This window comes from Cinclus cinclus, chromosome 19, assembly GCF_963662255.1.
Source record: "Cinclus cinclus chromosome 19, bCinCin1.1, whole genome shotgun sequence".
Classification (NCBI taxonomy): Eukaryota; Metazoa; Chordata; class Aves; order Passeriformes; family Cinclidae; genus Cinclus; species Cinclus cinclus.
In genome coordinates, this window is record NC_085064.1 from 852,501 (window position 1) to 869,929 (window position 17,429).

General features: G+C 49.3%; 2 protein-coding genes across 5 annotated transcripts in view; one reads left to right on the forward strand and one right to left on the reverse strand.

Moving 5' to 3' along the window:
* PBX3 (PBX homeobox 3) overlaps positions 1-11,052 on the reverse strand; it is a 100,451-nt gene extending 89,399 nt beyond the window's left edge. For 2 of the 3 annotated variants that reach the window (XM_062505409.1, XM_062505410.1), the window contains exons 1-2: positions 10,013-11,052; positions 9,100-9,173 (exon numbers count right to left, since the gene is read on the reverse strand). In XM_062505409.1, coding sequence (XP_062361393.1) covers positions 9,100-9,173; positions 10,013-10,209 — 271 coding nt within the window. In that variant the 5' untranslated portion in view covers positions 10,210-11,052. The remainder of the gene's footprint in view (positions 1-9,099; positions 9,174-10,012) is intronic. The other variant, XM_062505408.1, reaches the window with a different exon arrangement.
* Positions 11,053-13,572: 2,520 nt separating this feature from the next.
* Positions 13,573-17,429, forward strand: part of MAPKAP1 (MAPK associated protein 1) — an 81,083-nt gene continuing 77,226 nt past the window's right edge. Inside the window, exon 1 of one of the 2 annotated variants that reach the window (XM_062505516.1) lies at positions 13,573-13,651. The gene's annotated coding sequence lies outside the window, so the exon portion shown is untranslated. The remainder of the gene's footprint in view (positions 13,652-17,429) is intronic. The other variant, XM_062505515.1, reaches the window with a different exon arrangement.

Sequence of the window (17,429 nt, forward strand, 5' to 3'; positions counted from 1 at the left end):
AAGCTTAATTTCTTCATCTCCAGGAGGTAAGACTCGCCTGCAGCCAAAATGGAATGAAGCGGATACTGTAAATAGTGTTGATAGTTTACCTCTGACATAACAATTTTAATTAAACCCAGTACTTGATAAAAATATTTCTTTTTAACACACAGCACCAAGTCAACACAACCTTCACAAAAAATCAGATGGATAACATGGCCATTTTCAAGATAAGAGAAGCAAACTCTTGCATTCACTCCCCTGAGGCATCGGCCGAGCCTGGGGTCTGCCCTATCGAGGTCACCACATCCCTCCTCACTCAACAGGGAGCAAGGTTTCTTCCCCGGTCAACAGCAGCATCAAGACTCGAACCAGCAACGCCAGCATTTCCTCTCCAGCATCGTCTTCTCCTGAAACAACACTATCAGGGGTCTACCGGTACTGGAAAAGTTAAGGTCGGCCTTAGAATATTTTCATTACTTCGTTCTTTTGTTCAACAATCTGAAACCCAAAATGAGCAGCTGGAGCCCAGCAACGTTTCCTTTTGCTGCCTGTGAGAACTGACTTTGCAGTGCCGGGCGATGTTTTGTTCCTTCCGGTATCAAAAAGGTTCACTATGACAACTAAAGTTTTTGGATTACAAATTCCCGTTGGGATTCTTTGGGCCAAGCTCTGGGGAGCTGTGGGCGACCGGGGACACGAGGCTTCCCATGAGAACTGCACTGGGGCCCCTTTGTTGGGGCTTGCGGGGCGGGCGGGCGCCGAGGGCAGGCACGGCGGGCAGGGACCCGCAGTGCACGTGCCACTTGTGCTGCACTGACGTGAAAACCCCTGTGGCTCCGGGGAAACCGCCGTGCTTCGTGTCTCATGTGCTTCATGTTAAAAATTTCCCAACAGTGATAGACTTCACTTGCCAGGATCAGGGAGAGCATGTGCATCCAGCATGAACAGCCCCCGCACGCAGCTCTGGGCCATTTTTTTATCCTTTTGCCTTTCTTTTAAATAACTATTGGGGCTCATAACAAGCACTGTCACTCCAGCACTGCTCCCCTGATTGACTTTGCGACAATGATCTGTGGAGGAGATGGGCACTCACACAGCCACTCTGCTGCACTCCGGCAAAGAGGACTAGAGAGGCTTGGGCTAGGTTTGCTTTGGGTTTATTTTTTGCTAAACTTTTGTTCAATTTAATGAATTACTTCTCTGATTTTTTAAAAAAACGGTATTGCAAAAAGAAAACTCATAAAAAAAAACCACAGTAAAGCAATTCAGAGGCTAAATGACAACCACACACACACACATACACACACAACTCCAAACCTCAAAAAACAAAGGAAAATTTGAACTAGATCAAAACATCTCATCTTTGAGCCATCCTGGAGCATCCTGATACAGCAGAGGTCTCAGCACAGTGATCTTACGTATCATATATGCTCTAATAAATAGGTTCAATGAGTTGAGTTAAGGGCAGAGTTTAACTATTAACTCCAAATTCCCTGACTCTTATGGCTGTAAGTCAATCCCTTAATGTTACTTTAACACAATTTCTGACAGTTGAATAAAATCTATGGTCAATATTACAACCCCTTCCTTCCTAAAGGAAGGAAAATACATGTGTGATTTGCATCAGAAATGGTGGGAAACGCGGTGGGTGAGTGGGGGTGACAAATGTCCACAGCCCCATTGGCCAGGAACCCAAGCCTTCCACTTGCCTTCAGCTGGTTGGGCCCTCACCACCAATCCCCAAAACAGCAGAACGGGCAAAACCACCTCCACACAGGTACAGCTCTCAGCACAGGAGCCGTGAGCAGGCACAGACACTAGAATACAAAGCTGTAAGATATATCTAAAATAATCCCACAAAAATCAGATGACACAAAGAATTCAAATACTTTCCTTTTGTTAAGATACAGTAACTGAGAATACAATGAAATTCTTCATGTTCAGTATCTCCCATTAGATCAATTAATATTCAGAGAAAGGCTTTAACATGAAGTTTAAATAATCATAGAAGGAGAAAAAGAACCACCAATGTTCTAGAAGCTTCTCTAGACCTTTCAATCAATTTTATTTATATGCAAAACCAAGAGAAACTCAGAAAAAACAAAGCTCCTCCTGATGCTAAAGCTCTCAATTTACTGACAGGCAAATGGCTTCATGCTGCCACTTAATCTCATTTCTTGCATAATGCCCTCTAATTAGCATATCAAAGTGAATTAATACTTCTAGGGCATTAGCAATGGGAAAATCTGCTCCAGGCTTCACAATAGCAGTTAAGCAAGAGCCAAGAAATCCTCAAAAACACCACAAACCACTTTGCATTGCAAAACTGTTCAATTTATTTATCCTCTCTCTCTAAACACTTTTACCGCACACTGTTTTACTACTGTTCACCAAACAAAATGATAATTGCCAAAGTTACCAGCATCTGTAATGCCTGTTTAGAATCTTAATTTAGATTGTGTACTTGAAGCTCTCTAGATGCTTCCATTGACCCCGTCATACACCACAGGACATACTGGAAAACTGTTGTTCTTTTCAAAAATGCTGTCAGGATAATATTATTAAATAACCTTTTCCACTTACAATAAATGATTAAAAATTAAATAATCTATGACAAAGCCACCTGCTGGACAATGAGGAATGAGAGATTGGCTTTAAATGTTGATGCATGACTGAAGTATAGCAAAAGCGTTTGACCTGTAAACACATGGTACAAACCCACCTCCCTTCCAGGTGATGGATTTGTATTACATAGGATATTCAGTCATTCACGTTGTTACAGTCCCTGCGACTGTGCAACACGCATTGAACTGGTCATTAACAAAAGAACCAAAACACCTAAAAGAGCATAAAATTAAAGGAAGTGCATAATGATTTTTACTATATGCTTTTATGCAAAACATGCTATTTTTATTCAATTCCTGATGCAGTAAACACATTTGAGCTGTTACAATCAGAGATCAGAGCTTTTCTCCTTTAAAAAACGCTTACAGAATCTACATTCAATCACAGGTCACTTCGCAAAATATAAACTGTAATTTATAAACAAGGTCTAAAAACCCCTGAAACTTCATCACCTTAGGGATCCACACCAGCTTCTATAAATAGAAAAACACTGAGGGGAAAAAAAAAAAAAAAACAAAAAAACCACCCAAAGCCTACCTCCCAACAGCAGTATTCCCACCCTAAGCCCAGGAAGGGCCTGGAGCACCAGAGGAAGGCCAGTAACAAAGAGTAGAAGAAAATGCCGGGGGTCAGTGGGGTTTTCTGCATTTCTTTCTGCAACGTGAAGGGGGAAAAAAAGTACAGGAATAACAAAATAAATGATGCTGGATATTTATCTGGTACTTCGAGCCTTCCTGAAGAATGTGCATTAGTGAAAAGGACCAGGCTGCATTACCTTTCCTATTTAATTCCCTGCTTCCTCCCTCAGTCCCGGCAGCACGATGGAGGAGCTCTAATGTCCAGCTGAGCTGCACAATTCATCTGTTTGGCTGATGAACTACTCCAACTCTATAAAAGCATGAACTGTATGAGCTGACAGAAACTTTAATAATTTATATTAAATATTGATGTGAATTATTTACTCCATTCACACTTAAAGCCAAGAATTGCCTACCAGAGAAAAGCAAACGTGACAAAAGGTCAACACGGCGGTGAGAAAAGGCAGGCGGTGTCAGGCATGTGTTATCTGAACCATGCTGATCACCTTGATAAGCGAAGAGCATTAAACATGACTGCTGAGCAAACAAACAAAGCATTCTTCTCGGGGTGTCAATCGCGGCGCTCCGGCGGATCGCGGCGCCGGGAGCGCAGCTCCGCTCGGGGCTCCGCTGCTTTGGGCTCGCTCGAGCACGGATTCACATCCATCCCTGCCGCTCATAGAAATATTCATCGAGCCATCATGGGCACCATGTGCGAGGAATTGAAAAACAGCCTCAAAATCTGAGGGCGCATCCCGACCGGACTGCCACGCGCTCCCTCCGTAATTATTAATACAGCCTTCATTCAGATTTAAATATTGCGTTGCATTTGTAACAATTTAGAGTGTCTAATTCTGCTTATATTTGTCTACGGTAGACTGCAAATATCATTATATTAATGTTTCACACAAATCAATGTTTAAATTGAAAAAAGACAGCATAATATCCATATCATACAACTTTTCCGTTGAAAGCTGCAGGAACAGAGCTTGATAAATGTGTTAAATCCTGTATTAAAAAAAAAAAAAGGACTGTTTTGCATTCCCTACATGCCATGATAATAATTTATCTCTGAATGCAAAAATTCCTTAACTTACAACAAGCATCCTAAAATACACCACACGGTAACTGCTATAATTTGGCATTTTCAGATAAGCAAGCAAATGCGTTGAATTCAGAAATAAATGGAAGGGCATGAAAGACAGCTATAAAATAAAATAAATAAAATAAATCCCTGCTCCTGGTTAAATTAGTATTGACAAGTAGGGCCAAATTTATCCCTTTACAGAGAGGGAAAAAAAAATAATCTCTGGAACCACTAATCCCAGTACTCAAGGTGAAGATGGATATTTAAATGCAGCAAGGAGCACCAGCAGTGGGAAGCACTGAAGGTAAGGTGCAGTTTCAGGTTCTGTGAGACAAAATACCACAAATTTCTCTAATACCCATAATCACCAAATCGCCATTTTCTCAACTAGGGAAGCGCCCTGGTAGAAATCCACAAAAGAACAGGCTGCTGATAATGAACGTGTTGGAAACAGATGACCAAATGACAATCAAGACACTTTATTCAATTTATTTTTTCCTAGTAGGACATTTATGAAGAAAAGCAATGTCACTGCCATAAGGACAGTGCAAACGACCAAACGTTCTGCTACACGGCATCATTTGTAATACATCTGCTGGCAATTAAAAAAATACATTCAAAAGTACAACCACTGGGTCGGTGACAAACATTGGTACTGAAGCATGAGCTGGGAAGCAAAAGCTGAACAATTTAAGCTGAGCTGGACGCACGTAAACACCCAGCTATGACTTCTTCAGGTAGTCAGGAAAAAACAGAATATGTATTTCGCAGCTTAAAAAAAACCCAAACATGACTGCACATAAATATTTTAAACAGCTAAAGTGAGTAACAATAACATCAGAGCTGATATTTAGAAAATAGCCAAAATACACACACACACACACACACACACACACACACACATACGTATGCTATCAGTGCCATTTCATTGTTCCACCTGAATCCTCTCACGTTCCAGCAGGATTGCGGGTTATAGTGCATTAGAGAGTTGTTTGCACTAAACAATAGTTTACGAACGCTGAAAAGTTGAAATTTGTGCCGTGCAAGGGCAGAGTGCTGCCGCTGGCTTTTTAGAACCCCACGGTGCCGACAGGGGTTAACATTTTCCAAGTGTGGCAGAGCCGCGCAAAGCCAGGGCTGCTCCAAGGAGTCCCCTGGCCGCGGGCTCCAGGCTCTGCAGCACATTGACAAGGGGCGTCCCTGAGCACCCGGGCCGTGCCATCAACGAGGAGCTGTGCAGCCGGGCAGGGCCCGCTGCAGCCCCTTCACCACAGGGAGGGCAGCGCACCGCTACTTACACTTGGAGCCATACAAATAAAGGGAACTTACGCAGGGACAGCGAGGAATCAACCCTGCGGCTAGCACACGGTTGGTCTGGTTTTCAGAGCTTTTTTTTGAAATTCGTTCTTTAAAGCAAAAATCTATGCAAGGGGAGAACGTTCTTAATGAACATTTTCATCCTCTCTCTTTAGACATAAAAAATAGTTGCAGCAGCCCGAGCAGCCGAGCAGGCCTTTCGCTTCCCCTGCGGACACCTCCTGCAGTCGAGAAGTTCATTAAGTTTTATGATCTTCCCAAGTCAGTCCTGCTTATAAGCCTCACAAAGGCCACAAATCTGGCAAACCATCATGTATGCCATTAGGCTTTACTAGGAAATGAACGCTATTTAGGGGTGGTGGTGACAGTAAATTCGGGGTTGGTTGGCAGCTATCATTGTTGCTGCTGGACTTGGGAAAATAAATAAATAAATAAGTAAGCCACCGTAGATGTGTACACAGATATGCACATGAATTCAGACATTTTTATAAACGTGTGATCCTGTCTCTACAAATGACTTTTAAGGACAAAAACCCAAATTATCTATCAGCGCAGTCCAGGACCTAATAATACGTTGCTCCATTGGGAAATAATTGCAATTCCCTAAGACATTCTAAGGCTACAAGAATTAATATATTTTCACTTCTTTCTCTACAAGAATAACCAGGACCGCAGGTTGAGCAACATCCTGGGGGAAGCCTAATAAAGCCACCAATCTGAAGGTGTTTCAGTCAGTAAAAAAGATCCATTTAAAAAACCCTAAACAACAATGCTAATCAGCTTTTGATTCCTCGTGGCAGGACACGGGGAAACTGACTGTGACACAGGTATGCAACAGATGTGAGCCTGCGTTGCAAAGGCAACTCCACCGCGTGCAGGGACACCTCGGAGAGCGGGCAAAGCTGAACCCAACCGAGTCACCCCGTCCTCACTCACTTATCTTCCCCTCTTACAGGGGGGGCTGCACTAGAACTATGGTAGAATTTTTCTTTGAACTAATTAAAGCAGTTTCTTCATGAACACCGTGCTACCTTGTGGTTGCCTCTCAGAATACACACAGCTAATAATAGCTGTAAAGCACTTAAATGTATTATGCAGCACTTTTGAAAATGTTAAAATGTTAAAAAAGAAATGTCAGGCTAAATTCAGTAACTCAGTGATTTGCTTTGTACATGGTAAATACCTCACAGGGAGAAAAAAAATCTTCAGCTCCTGACCCTGTGTGAGGCTTTCAGAAATGAGATGCATCCATTAACCCTTGCTGGGAAGTGACAGAGTGGCTCCATGTAAACTGAGGATTCCTCCTCGCACTCTCTCCCAATGTCCTCGCTGACTGTACTGAAAACTACTAAAATGTAAATAAATACTTAATTCAATATAAAAATGACATTTTTAAATATCACATGGCTTGTTTCTGAACAGACAAGACTGCTAGGCTCCCGCCTCCCTCCTCACCTCTTGGAGGAAGGCAGTGATAAAGCCATCACGGCAATTGCAACGCCCAGGTAAACTTTGGTTCTGATCAGGCAGAATTAAACGCCAGCACATGACCCCATCGGAGGCAGGTTTAAGCACCTGACAATTGTCAGTACATAAGACAATGCAGAGCCCTAGGAGGAGAGGGGACACATCTGCTATAACTGCATCTCAGACCCTTCCTCGTGCTTCCAGTTTAGAATTGTTTAGCCATTCCCTCCAAGAACAGCTTCCAGAAAACAGGCTACCATTTATTTTCACGTTTTCTTTGCTTTAGCACCCTAAGTAAAGCCTGCACAGACATTTCATCTCAGCTGGGAGACCCTGAGTGAAGGTCCCCTTCCGGGAAGAGTTTTTGGTGGAGGTGTGGATCCATCTCCATCAATCACTCAGAGCATTAATGGTGTCCCTCCCGTGCTGCGGGCTGGCAGGAGCTCGCCTTTGGGCAGACAGACGCCTTCACTCTTTGTTGCTTCTCAGCGACCTCACAAAACAGCGGTAAATTGAAAACTTGCTCGACTTCTTGCAACACAAATGCGCGATCAACTTACAAGTTTTCACTGAAACACCCCGAAAGGTTTCAGACCACAGAGTCTCTTGTCAGGTTCCCATTCGCCTGCGAGACGGCGGCGGCCTCACAAACACCCTGTAGCAGTAATCCCACTGCTGAAAGGACTCGGGTTTTCTTCGCAGCTCACCTCTGACATGCGGCTGACTATACTTGCCTTTCAAAACACTGAGGCTAAACCCTCTGCAAATAAAGTGACCGCAGGACCTACGCCTGCCTCCTTAATTGAAATGAGCCTCCTGCAAATGTCTGAACACCGAGGGCAGGTTGCCTTCTGGCTCCGGAGCAGGATGGGCAAAGAAGTTTAGGGAAAGGCAGGAAACAAACACAAGCCAAAGGAAAGGGGTTACGAGCCGACCGAGGTGGAACGTAGGTAGGTGGGAAGGGAGAGGGATCATTCCCCTTATCCCGGATAATATAATGCAACATAAAGCAGAATCAATCTTAATATTCACAACACAGTCAATACCCTAGTGCTTAGCTGTCAGCAGGAACTGAAGTGGATCCCCGGTAGCAAAAAAACCCTTGGACATAAAGCACCATAATTCACAGAGAATCGCTCACTCCGGGCTCCACAGCTCAGATTTGCAATGATTTCACGTTGGGTTGTTTTCATCCAGTTTTATTTTTTCAGTGTGGAATTAAGCAGAATATTATTGAGTATCACATAGAGCTAAAAAGCCAGGCAATGGTTTTAGCTATATGTGAATAAACGGCTATTCATTTTTAAAATACAGTCATAATAAATGCTTTTGTTATTGTCAGATGTTCTTACTATTTCTAAATGTTTTTATTCTCATTAAATATTATTGGCATTAAATGTCCTTGTCCTCATATTACAAAGCAGAATACTTCGTAAATTTCCTTCTATAAGCAAACAAACAAAAAATTCCATAAATTCAGTGATGTGAAAAAATTGCAAGAATCTCCTAAAATGCCCACTAGAAAAGCACGGAGTTTATTCTTGTCGCGTTAATGTAGACGAAAAAAAAAAAAAAAAAAAAAAGCTGTACTTTAGCGATGATTTTTGTAGAATTTTGGCATTTAAAAACCCAGCGCCCGGGAGGCGCCGGAGCAGCGCCGGGCACAGGAGCGGGGTCGGGGCGCCCACGGCGGGGCCGCCCCGGGTTCGGCTCGGCGCCCCCGCCCCTCACAAAGCTCCCGGTCCGGTCCCGGGGTTAAAACGCGCGGTCACACGGCCCCGGGATGTCTTTCACACAGCGCCTGGCGCTAACGCGGCAGCGCGGGCGCTCCGGGCTCGCGGGGGCCGTGAGGGGGGACCCCCCTCGCCATTTCACGGCGCTGCCGCCGCCTCACGAGCCGCCGGGTGCCCCCGGCCCCGCGGGGCTCCCCCGGCCCGGCCCGGCCCCCGCCCCCGGCCGCCTGAGGGGCGCCGGGCCCGGCGCGGCGCGAGGCGGGAGCGCTAAGATGGCTGCGGCGGCGGCGGCGGCGCGGGCGGCCCGTACCTGTTTTCTCCTTGATCTCGCAGAGGACGCTGAACAGGGCGGGTTTCATCCTGTGGCAGTTCAGGGCGTGTTTCCTGCAAAAGAGCACAGGACAAGCGGTTAGCTCCGGGCTCCAGGAACATGGCGCCTTCCCCAGCCCCGCGCTGGGGCCGCTCGGCCCCCGGCCGGAGGTCCCGGGGCCGCGGGCAGCGAGGGCCGGCCGGAACCTCCCTCATCCCGCTTCACTTTCATGCGGAATTATCTTTGTACGAACACCGCCCGAACAAGGGGGAAAAACCACCCCCCTTGTCCCCGTCCTGAGATATTAGAACTGATTTATTAAGGAGACTGGGGAGGGGTGGGGGGGGGAGGTGTACAGACTTAACATTGTTTTTGTATTTATTGTGGTTTAATACAGCCAGGGTTTGGTTTGGGTTTTATTCACACACACACGCCCTCTCCTTGCAGCAATATCTGGTCAGATTTATAATTCATCTGCTGCCACTTCGAGACAAGAAAAGAAAGAAAGAGGCAAAGTTGTACTTTGAGGGCTGGCCGGACAGACAGACGGATGGACGGCGGCGCAGAGGCCGGTATCCAGCGGACAGTGTCCAGCGGGAACGGGCACGGATCGGCCACGGCCTCCCGCGCCCCACAGTGACGGCAGAACCATCGCATACTTCTACATTTATTATATCTATTATTTTTTTTTTTAAGGAAAGAAATCATTAAATAGCAACTTGGCTCTGCCTTGGCTGCTGATAATTTCTCTTACGGCCCCAAGAAGTTGCTCTTAATTGTGAGACTCCAGGTCTCTGCAGAGGAGCAGGAAGGAGAGAAACAAAAACCACACACACACACCAAAAATAATTTAAAAAATAATAATATTAATAATAATTTTTTAAAAGACAAGGTTTAATTAGACGAAACCAACTTTGCTTGTGCCTCATCCAGGCTTTGGTCAGTGATGGTCATGATCTGATGGAGGATGTCGCCGATGTCCTGCTTCCTGCCGTCGCCGTCAGCCCCTTCGTGTCCGTGGGGAGGCGGCAGGGCCATGCCCCCCTGCACCGAGTGCCCGGCCAGGTTCACGCCGGCCAGAGTCTGCAGCATCCTGGACTGATCGTCCATGGCTCCGGGCCGGGCCGCGCTCCGGGCGGTCACGGCAGCGCCTGCCCCGCTCAGTCCCAGTGCCGCGCTCCTGACCGCGCTCTGCACGCACACCACGAAAAAAGGGGAAAAAAAAAAAAAGCCAAACAAAACAATAACAAAAAAAATGTAGTATTTGTGTTTTGACCGGATCTCAGCTGTTTATTCCACTCTCTTCTCCTTCCCAGGGCTGTAAATCACTCTCTTCTTTAGTTACAATCTTCTTTCATCATCATCATATTGGTGCCTCGGATAAATGAGCTGAGCAGATTTCTGCGAGGTTTTCCTGGTACAATCTTCCTCCAAAGCTTTTTTTTTTTCCTTTTTTATTTTTATTGTTGCTTTTTATGTCTTCCCCACTTGTCCAAAAATCTTCTTTGCAAAAAGGCAAAAATTTAAAAAAAAATTAAATACAAAATCAAAAAAACTCGCTTTCAAATCCTTCAGAAGTTGGGAGGGTGCAAACAGCAAAAACCACAACAAACCAGCGAACACCCCCACCCCCAAATTGCAACATAAAAAAGCCAAGAAAACACAATCACAGAGGGAAAAAAAAAATTAATTGCCCTCCCCCCCAAATAACAAACGATCCCAAGTCTGTGCACGGGGGTGAGACAGCAGCAATCAAAAGTTTGAACTTGTGCAAAGAAAAGAGCGGAAATAACGGGGAAAGAACTGTAAAAAAATTAATTACACACTCTCTGCAAAGCAATGTGCAAAAATATCGGCCCGCCGGAATTTATGAGCCCCGCGCCCGGTGCCCGCGCGTGTTTTATGTTGTTTGATGGCCGCTCCGGTGAGGGATTGACAGGCTGCCAACGCCACTCACTCACCGCAGACGTGTCACCCTGTGAAGGAGCCGAGCGGCGCGCGAGAGGGAGCGGAGCGCCGGCCCCGCCCCGCCCGCCGGCCCCGCCCCGCCCCGGCCCCGCCCCGCCGGGCGGTCCCCCCCGCCCCGCCCCGCCCCGCCCCGCGCGGGGCCCCGCCCGCCCCGGGCCGCGCGCGCGGCCTTCCCGCCGGGCCCAGCGGCGCCCGCGCTCCCGGGGCGGGCGGGAGGCGGCGGCCTCGTGCGGGAGCGACGGCCGCGGCGGCCAATCGCTGCGCGGAGGAGACGGGCGCTGGGTGCGGCGCTAACCAATCAGCGCGCGCAGGGACTTGCCGTGCCCGCCCGCCCCACCTCGGGCCCCGCCCCCGACTGGGGAACTTGTGATTGGGCCGTTCGAACGGTCGCGTGGGCGGGCCGAGCGGCCCGGGTCCCGCCCTCGTTGCCGTGGTGACGGCGAGCCGGGGCCGCGCGGTCCCGCCGGGCCGGGCCCGGAACTCCCGGGGAGGCCGGGTCTGCTCCGGAGCCGGCAGCTGCGGCCGAGCGATGGAGCCCCGGTGCCTCCCGAACTCCCGGGGCGGCCGGGTCTGCACCGGAGCCGGCAGCTGCGGCCGAGCGATGGAGCCCCGGTGCAGGATGGAGGGTCCCGGGGCCGGTCTGTCGCGGCCCGTGCCTTGAGCCCGTCCCCGCGGAGATGCCGCGGGACAGAACAGGAGCTTTGGGCACAGCCCACGGCTCAGGCCGTGCGTTACCGGGGCTAATTGCACATTATCTCTTTGTAAATCTGCACAGAACCGCAGAAATGGGAAGAGAAAAAGCACAAGCACCAAGAGTAATTACAACTCGTTCTCTTAAGAGGTTACCTGTGGATCGCGTCCACTCCTCAGATTGTCCTCACGTGGGACAGTCGTCCCATTCACTCCAACTTCCTTCGGTTCTGGTCCATTTTGCTCACACTTTGGGTGGTGACAAACACAACAGCCCCCATGGAGACCTCTTAGAGAAACCACCTGTAGGTGCAATGAAGAGCCACAGTGGCAGTTAAAATGAACCTTAATTTGCTATATGTGCTCTGTCTGCAATGGACAGTCTAAGTGGAGTCATGCCCAAACTCAACCCTCATCTTTGTCTAACCTTCCTGGTAGTCTGGCTAACGCCTCAGGCTTGGCATGGGTCACACAGAGCTCCCAGCTCCCCCCAGTCCCAGCTGGCATTGCCATCCCACACCTTCACTTGGGCCCTGGATGTCACTGCAACCCTTTAACCAACTGGCCAGGGTCATGTGTGACTGATGCAGATGGAGATGTCTCCTGGTCAACAAATCTGTGGTCTCATTGTCCCCCCATGCAATTAGAAAATTCATTCACGTTTCAATTACTTTACATCTTAGTTACTCCACTATTGTCTATCTTGAGCCAATGAGTTTTCAGGGTCATCCAGTTTTACTAAGAATGCTACCTCAAAGGCATTTTAAAATCGGTGTTATTGTGAATATTTTACAGATGCATTTACCTCCTGAGGGCGAAGTGTCACGGATGGAACGGGCAGTTCCCCTAGCCCCTGCCAAAGGGGACATTGCTCCCTGACCCCCGCAGGGACCTGCTCGGCCTCACATCAGTGGAAAGCTGCTCTTCTGGGTGACTTTTTGTACTGTTTTAGGAGGCTGAGTCCAGTCACTCCAGAGCTCTGGGCTCTGCCAGCTGCAGCCAGGCACTCTCTGTGATATGCCCTGTGCTGGGGCAGCTCCAGCTCCTGCCCTCACTTCTGCACTGTTGCCAGTCACTGGTAGCTGCTCCTCACGGGCCCTCGGTGGCACCTGTGCAATACTGTCCACTGTCCTTCTCAAAGGCAGCTGGTTTTGGATGTGTGCAATTGCTGAGACTGCCAGGTTGGGCTTCCCTCAGGGATTCGATCTCCTTACTTCCACAGGAAATTGTGGAGGCTGCATCAGCAAGTCTGGAAAGGTGACAGGGACACATGGCCAGCAGGCCAGGAACAGGCAGCACGAGGAACAGGAGCCCTGGGAACACCTGGGACCTTCTGCATCTCCAGGTGTGAGGTGCGGGCCGGGGGCGGCTGGGGACAGCCCCGGAGCACGCACGGATGCTGCTCACGGCTTCGGGCACGGCAGCGCCGTTAATCGCTGTCCTGGGCACCAGTGACAGCCTTTAATGTTTATCCCCTTTGTATTTGTACGCCCAGCGCTACCTGGGTGCTTTGGTTCAAAGCTACCAAATAAATACAACCGTCACAGTGGTTTTAGCAAGAAATTAGAAACAAAACCGCTGCGATCCCCATGAGAAAAGCCTCCCGTGTGCTGCCGTGCGGCACCGGCGAGCGCCGCAGCGCCTCGGGTGTCCCCGGTCCCAAGGCGGGGCACGGCGGGCCGGGTGCCCGCGCCCACTGCAGCCCGCGAGGCGCTGCCGCTGCCGCCCCGGCCGCGCCCGGCCCGGGCCGTCCCTCGCTGCCGGTGCCGCCGCCCCGCCCGTTCCGCGCCGTCATTTCCGCGGCCGCGGCGCTTCCGGGTCGCGCGCGGCCCCGCGCCCGTTCCGCCGGACCCGGACCCGGAAGCGGCTGCGCGGCCCCGCGGCGGCGGCGCCGGTAAGTGCGGGGTGGGACGGGAGGTCGGAGCCGCGGCCGCCGGGGCTGTCAGTCCCCCCAACAGGGCCGCCGGGCGCCCCGGGTGCCGCGGCCGGCGGCAGCGCCTGTCAGCCCGCCCGGCTGCGCGGCTCGGGGGCACCGGGGCTTCCCCGGGCGCAGGCGGGGCCGCTGCCGCGGGGTCCGGGCGCGTCTCCCGTCGGCGGGGCAAACGGAGCGGGGCAGGCGAGCGTCCGCCAGCGATGGGTGCCGGGGGACAGGTGAGTGCGGCTGGAGCGCCAGAGACGGGCACGGGTCCGGCAGGAATCCCCGGGATGCCCCGTGGGGAGCGCGGGGCGCACGGGTGCCTGTCGTTCCGTCCTGGGGCCCCGTGCCCCCGTGACACGCCCCCGTCCCTGTCTTCTGGCTGCTCCTGCCTGCCCAGCAGATCCAGGTGGGCGCTTTGAGCATGGTCGCACCCAAATGCCTTCCTGGATGGAACTCTCATTTCTGCACCTGCTTCCCAGTGCCGTCAGAACTGGGAACGCCGCAGGAACAGTGGGGGAACGGGAAAGGTGTCCAGCAGACACAGCAGTGAGTTGATTTCTGTGCTATTGGAAGTTTAGTAAATGACTAAACAGAGGTGTCAGAGCCAAGCTTGGATATCCTGAGTGTGTTCAACACCATTTTAGACGTGGGGGGATTATCAGGTAGACGCAAGACTGGGAATTAGACTCTCTCAGTTATTTTTCCCAATTCAGAACGGCTCCATTCACGGACACTTTTTTGGGTTAGATTAAAAATAAATTGAGATCAGCATGTACGTATAGACTTGTACAGAAATAACTGAAGCAGGGAGAACCAGTTTAGTACATTTCTATATCAGTCATGTTCCAGGTCCTTTTTGTAACACACTTTGCTCATCTGTTGGTTAAATTTTCACCCAGTTGCAACAAGTAACATTTAAAATAACAACAAATATTAAAATAACTAGTAACAGCTACATTCTTGTTGTGCATTTCCTTTGGATAGGTGAAGGCCTCGAAGCAGCCTGGCGCAGGGATCTGTGTTACACATTCTGTAGCACAAAATTTTCCCAACCATTCAAAGTTGTGAGCATGAAAAGCACACATCTGTATGGAAAGGTCAGTTATGGCAACAAATGGCACAGCAAATGAGCAGCACACTGGTCACATCCCCACGTAGGAGCAGCCCATCTCCCATATGGAGATCACACAATCACTGAGGTTGGAAAAAAACCTCTGAGATCATCGAGTCCAACCTCTGACTCACCACCACGTTGTCATCCAGACCAGAGCACTGGTCCAGACCATGTCCAGTCATTCCTTGAACACCTCAGGGTTGGTGATTCCACCACCTCCCTGGACAGCCCCTTCCAACCCTGAGAGCCCTTTCCATGAAGAAATTCCTTCTGATGTCCAAGGGCAAATGACACTGGCTGAGAATCGGGGATAGAGCTCAGGCTCTCTTAATTTCTTCCCCTTGGTTCTGGAAGGGGCAGGTCTGAGCTGTGGGAGCAGAGCCCCGGTGGCACCCAGAGGGTTCTCATGGGGTGTCGGGGCTGTCAAGGTGTTGGTGGCAACGGTGCTGCACACCTGGGAGCTGCCGTGCAGGGAGGGTCTGCTCAGGTGTTGTAGCACAGCTCTCCAGGGCTTTTCTGTTAGTGCCTCTGACGCAGACTGCAAGCTGTGTTAATATTAACTCTGTGTGTGTGAGCTGAGGAACTCCATCAAACCGTGATGCCTTGTTGTTCACTGCCTGTCAGCTCTGTTCTGTATTCCAGACAGCACAAGGACAATCCCTACCTTGTTTGCTTATTGCCTGAGAAGTGTTGTATCTAAATGCATTATTCCGAAAGAAAAACAAAGCTCCTTGAATATGTTTTGTGTGCTCTTGGAAGAGACAGACCCAAAATTAAAAGCCAGAGGAATGGGGGATTTATCTTTTACTGAAAAAATGTGAATCTGTCCAGTTCCATTTGACATAAAGTCCCAAAGGGGCTGAAGGTATCAGGTGTTTTTAAGTAGGTCTGATCATCTTGAGTGTTTCTTAAGTCAAAAGCAGCTTGCATGCTGCTATATTAAAAAAAAAAAAGTATTATGATCATGTTTTTAATTCAGTAGAAGTATTTACACACACTCAAAAGTGGAATGACAACAACCTAAAGAAGCTGACAAAGACCAAAGTGTTTGTTTAGACAGGTGTTGCTGTTTAAGGCCCAGCCCCTGCCTGGCACAGCAGTGTCAGACCACCCTTCGTGGTGCTGCTGCAGAGCTGTGCAGTGGCTGTGCTGTGAGCCCCTGGGCTGGCTGCACCTGCATCCTGTCCTCAGGCTCTGTCCTGGCTCCAGGCAAGGCAGACTCTGTGAGCCTTGGGACCTTTGTGTACATCCCAAAACTCAAACAGAGTAGCATCTCTCTCCATAGCAAACAGGCGAAAATGTAAAATGGTGAAGCTTTCTGGTTTGTTCTGGTTTTTTTTTTTTTTTTAAGATGGAAGCTTATATAGGTGTTTACAGAGTTTATTAGGTTTTTAGGCTCTTGAATATTACAGTGAGAATTGTGCAAATAGAAGCTCTAGTCTAATATTCAAGGAATCCTAGCCCATACTTTCATTCTCCACTCTACAGCAGGATATTTTATTTATCACGGAATCCCAGAGTGGTTTGAGTTGGAAGGGAGCTCAAAGCCCATCCAGTGCCACCCCTGCCATGGGCAGGGACACCTCCCACTGTCCCAGGCTGCTCCAACCCCAATGTCCATCCTGGCCTTGGGCACTGCCAGGGATCCAGGGGCAGCCACAGCTGCTCTGGGCACCCTGTGCCAGGGCCTGCCCACCCTGCCAGGGAACAATTTCTTCCCAATATTCCATCCAACCCTGCCCTCTGGCACTGGGAAGCCATCCCCTGTGTTCTGGCACTCCAGACTCTTGTATATAGTGTCTCTCCACCTTTCCTGTAGACTCCCTTCAGATGCTGGAAGGCTGCAGTTGAGTCACTCCTGGGCCTTCTCTTCTCCAGGCTGAACAATCCCAAATCTCGGGGCCCTTCCTCATAGCAGAGGTGCTCCATCCCTCTAATCATTTGTGTGGCCACTTCCAGACCTGCTCCAACAGGTTGATGGCCTTGAGGAATGTTCAAGCTCAGCAAATTGTCTTTAAAGCATTTTTAGGCATATGAGTGATGGAAAGTGTTCCATGGAAAAGCACCTTTTTTGAAAGTGTTCCTTCCCAGTTTTCTGTGCAAAAGTCCCATCAGCTTCACCTTTTCCTGGACAGGGATTGCTGTTCCACTGGAAAAGTGTTCAGCAGGAATAAAAGTAAAATGGATGTTACAATGTCTTATTTACAAGGCCCTCTGGTTTTGTTTCGTTATTTTAAAGCCAGCAGCAGTTAAGCCTCAAAAATGAACTCAAATGTTCAGATATTTTTTCTGGATAGTGATTCTCCCGCACACGTGCTGTGAAATTGGGTCACAGGGGTTCTGGGGTTGTGGGTCATCCCAGTGTGACACTGCAGCTGTGGTGTGTGTCAGGGAATGCCTGCAGACAGCATGAAAAACCAAGCTTAATCAGAGACACTAAAAATTAAGCCAAGTGTTTGCACATATTTAGATGAGGCAGAGCCCAGGCAAGACGCGGCGCCTCGGAGCGGCCTCGATCGCAGCGTTCAGCGCAATATCTGAATGAAAAATGACAACACTTTGTCATCTGTTCAAATTGATATTGCACTCTCGGCAGTGACAGCTGAAAAGGCCCACAGGTGCCGTATAAAGAGGTGACCA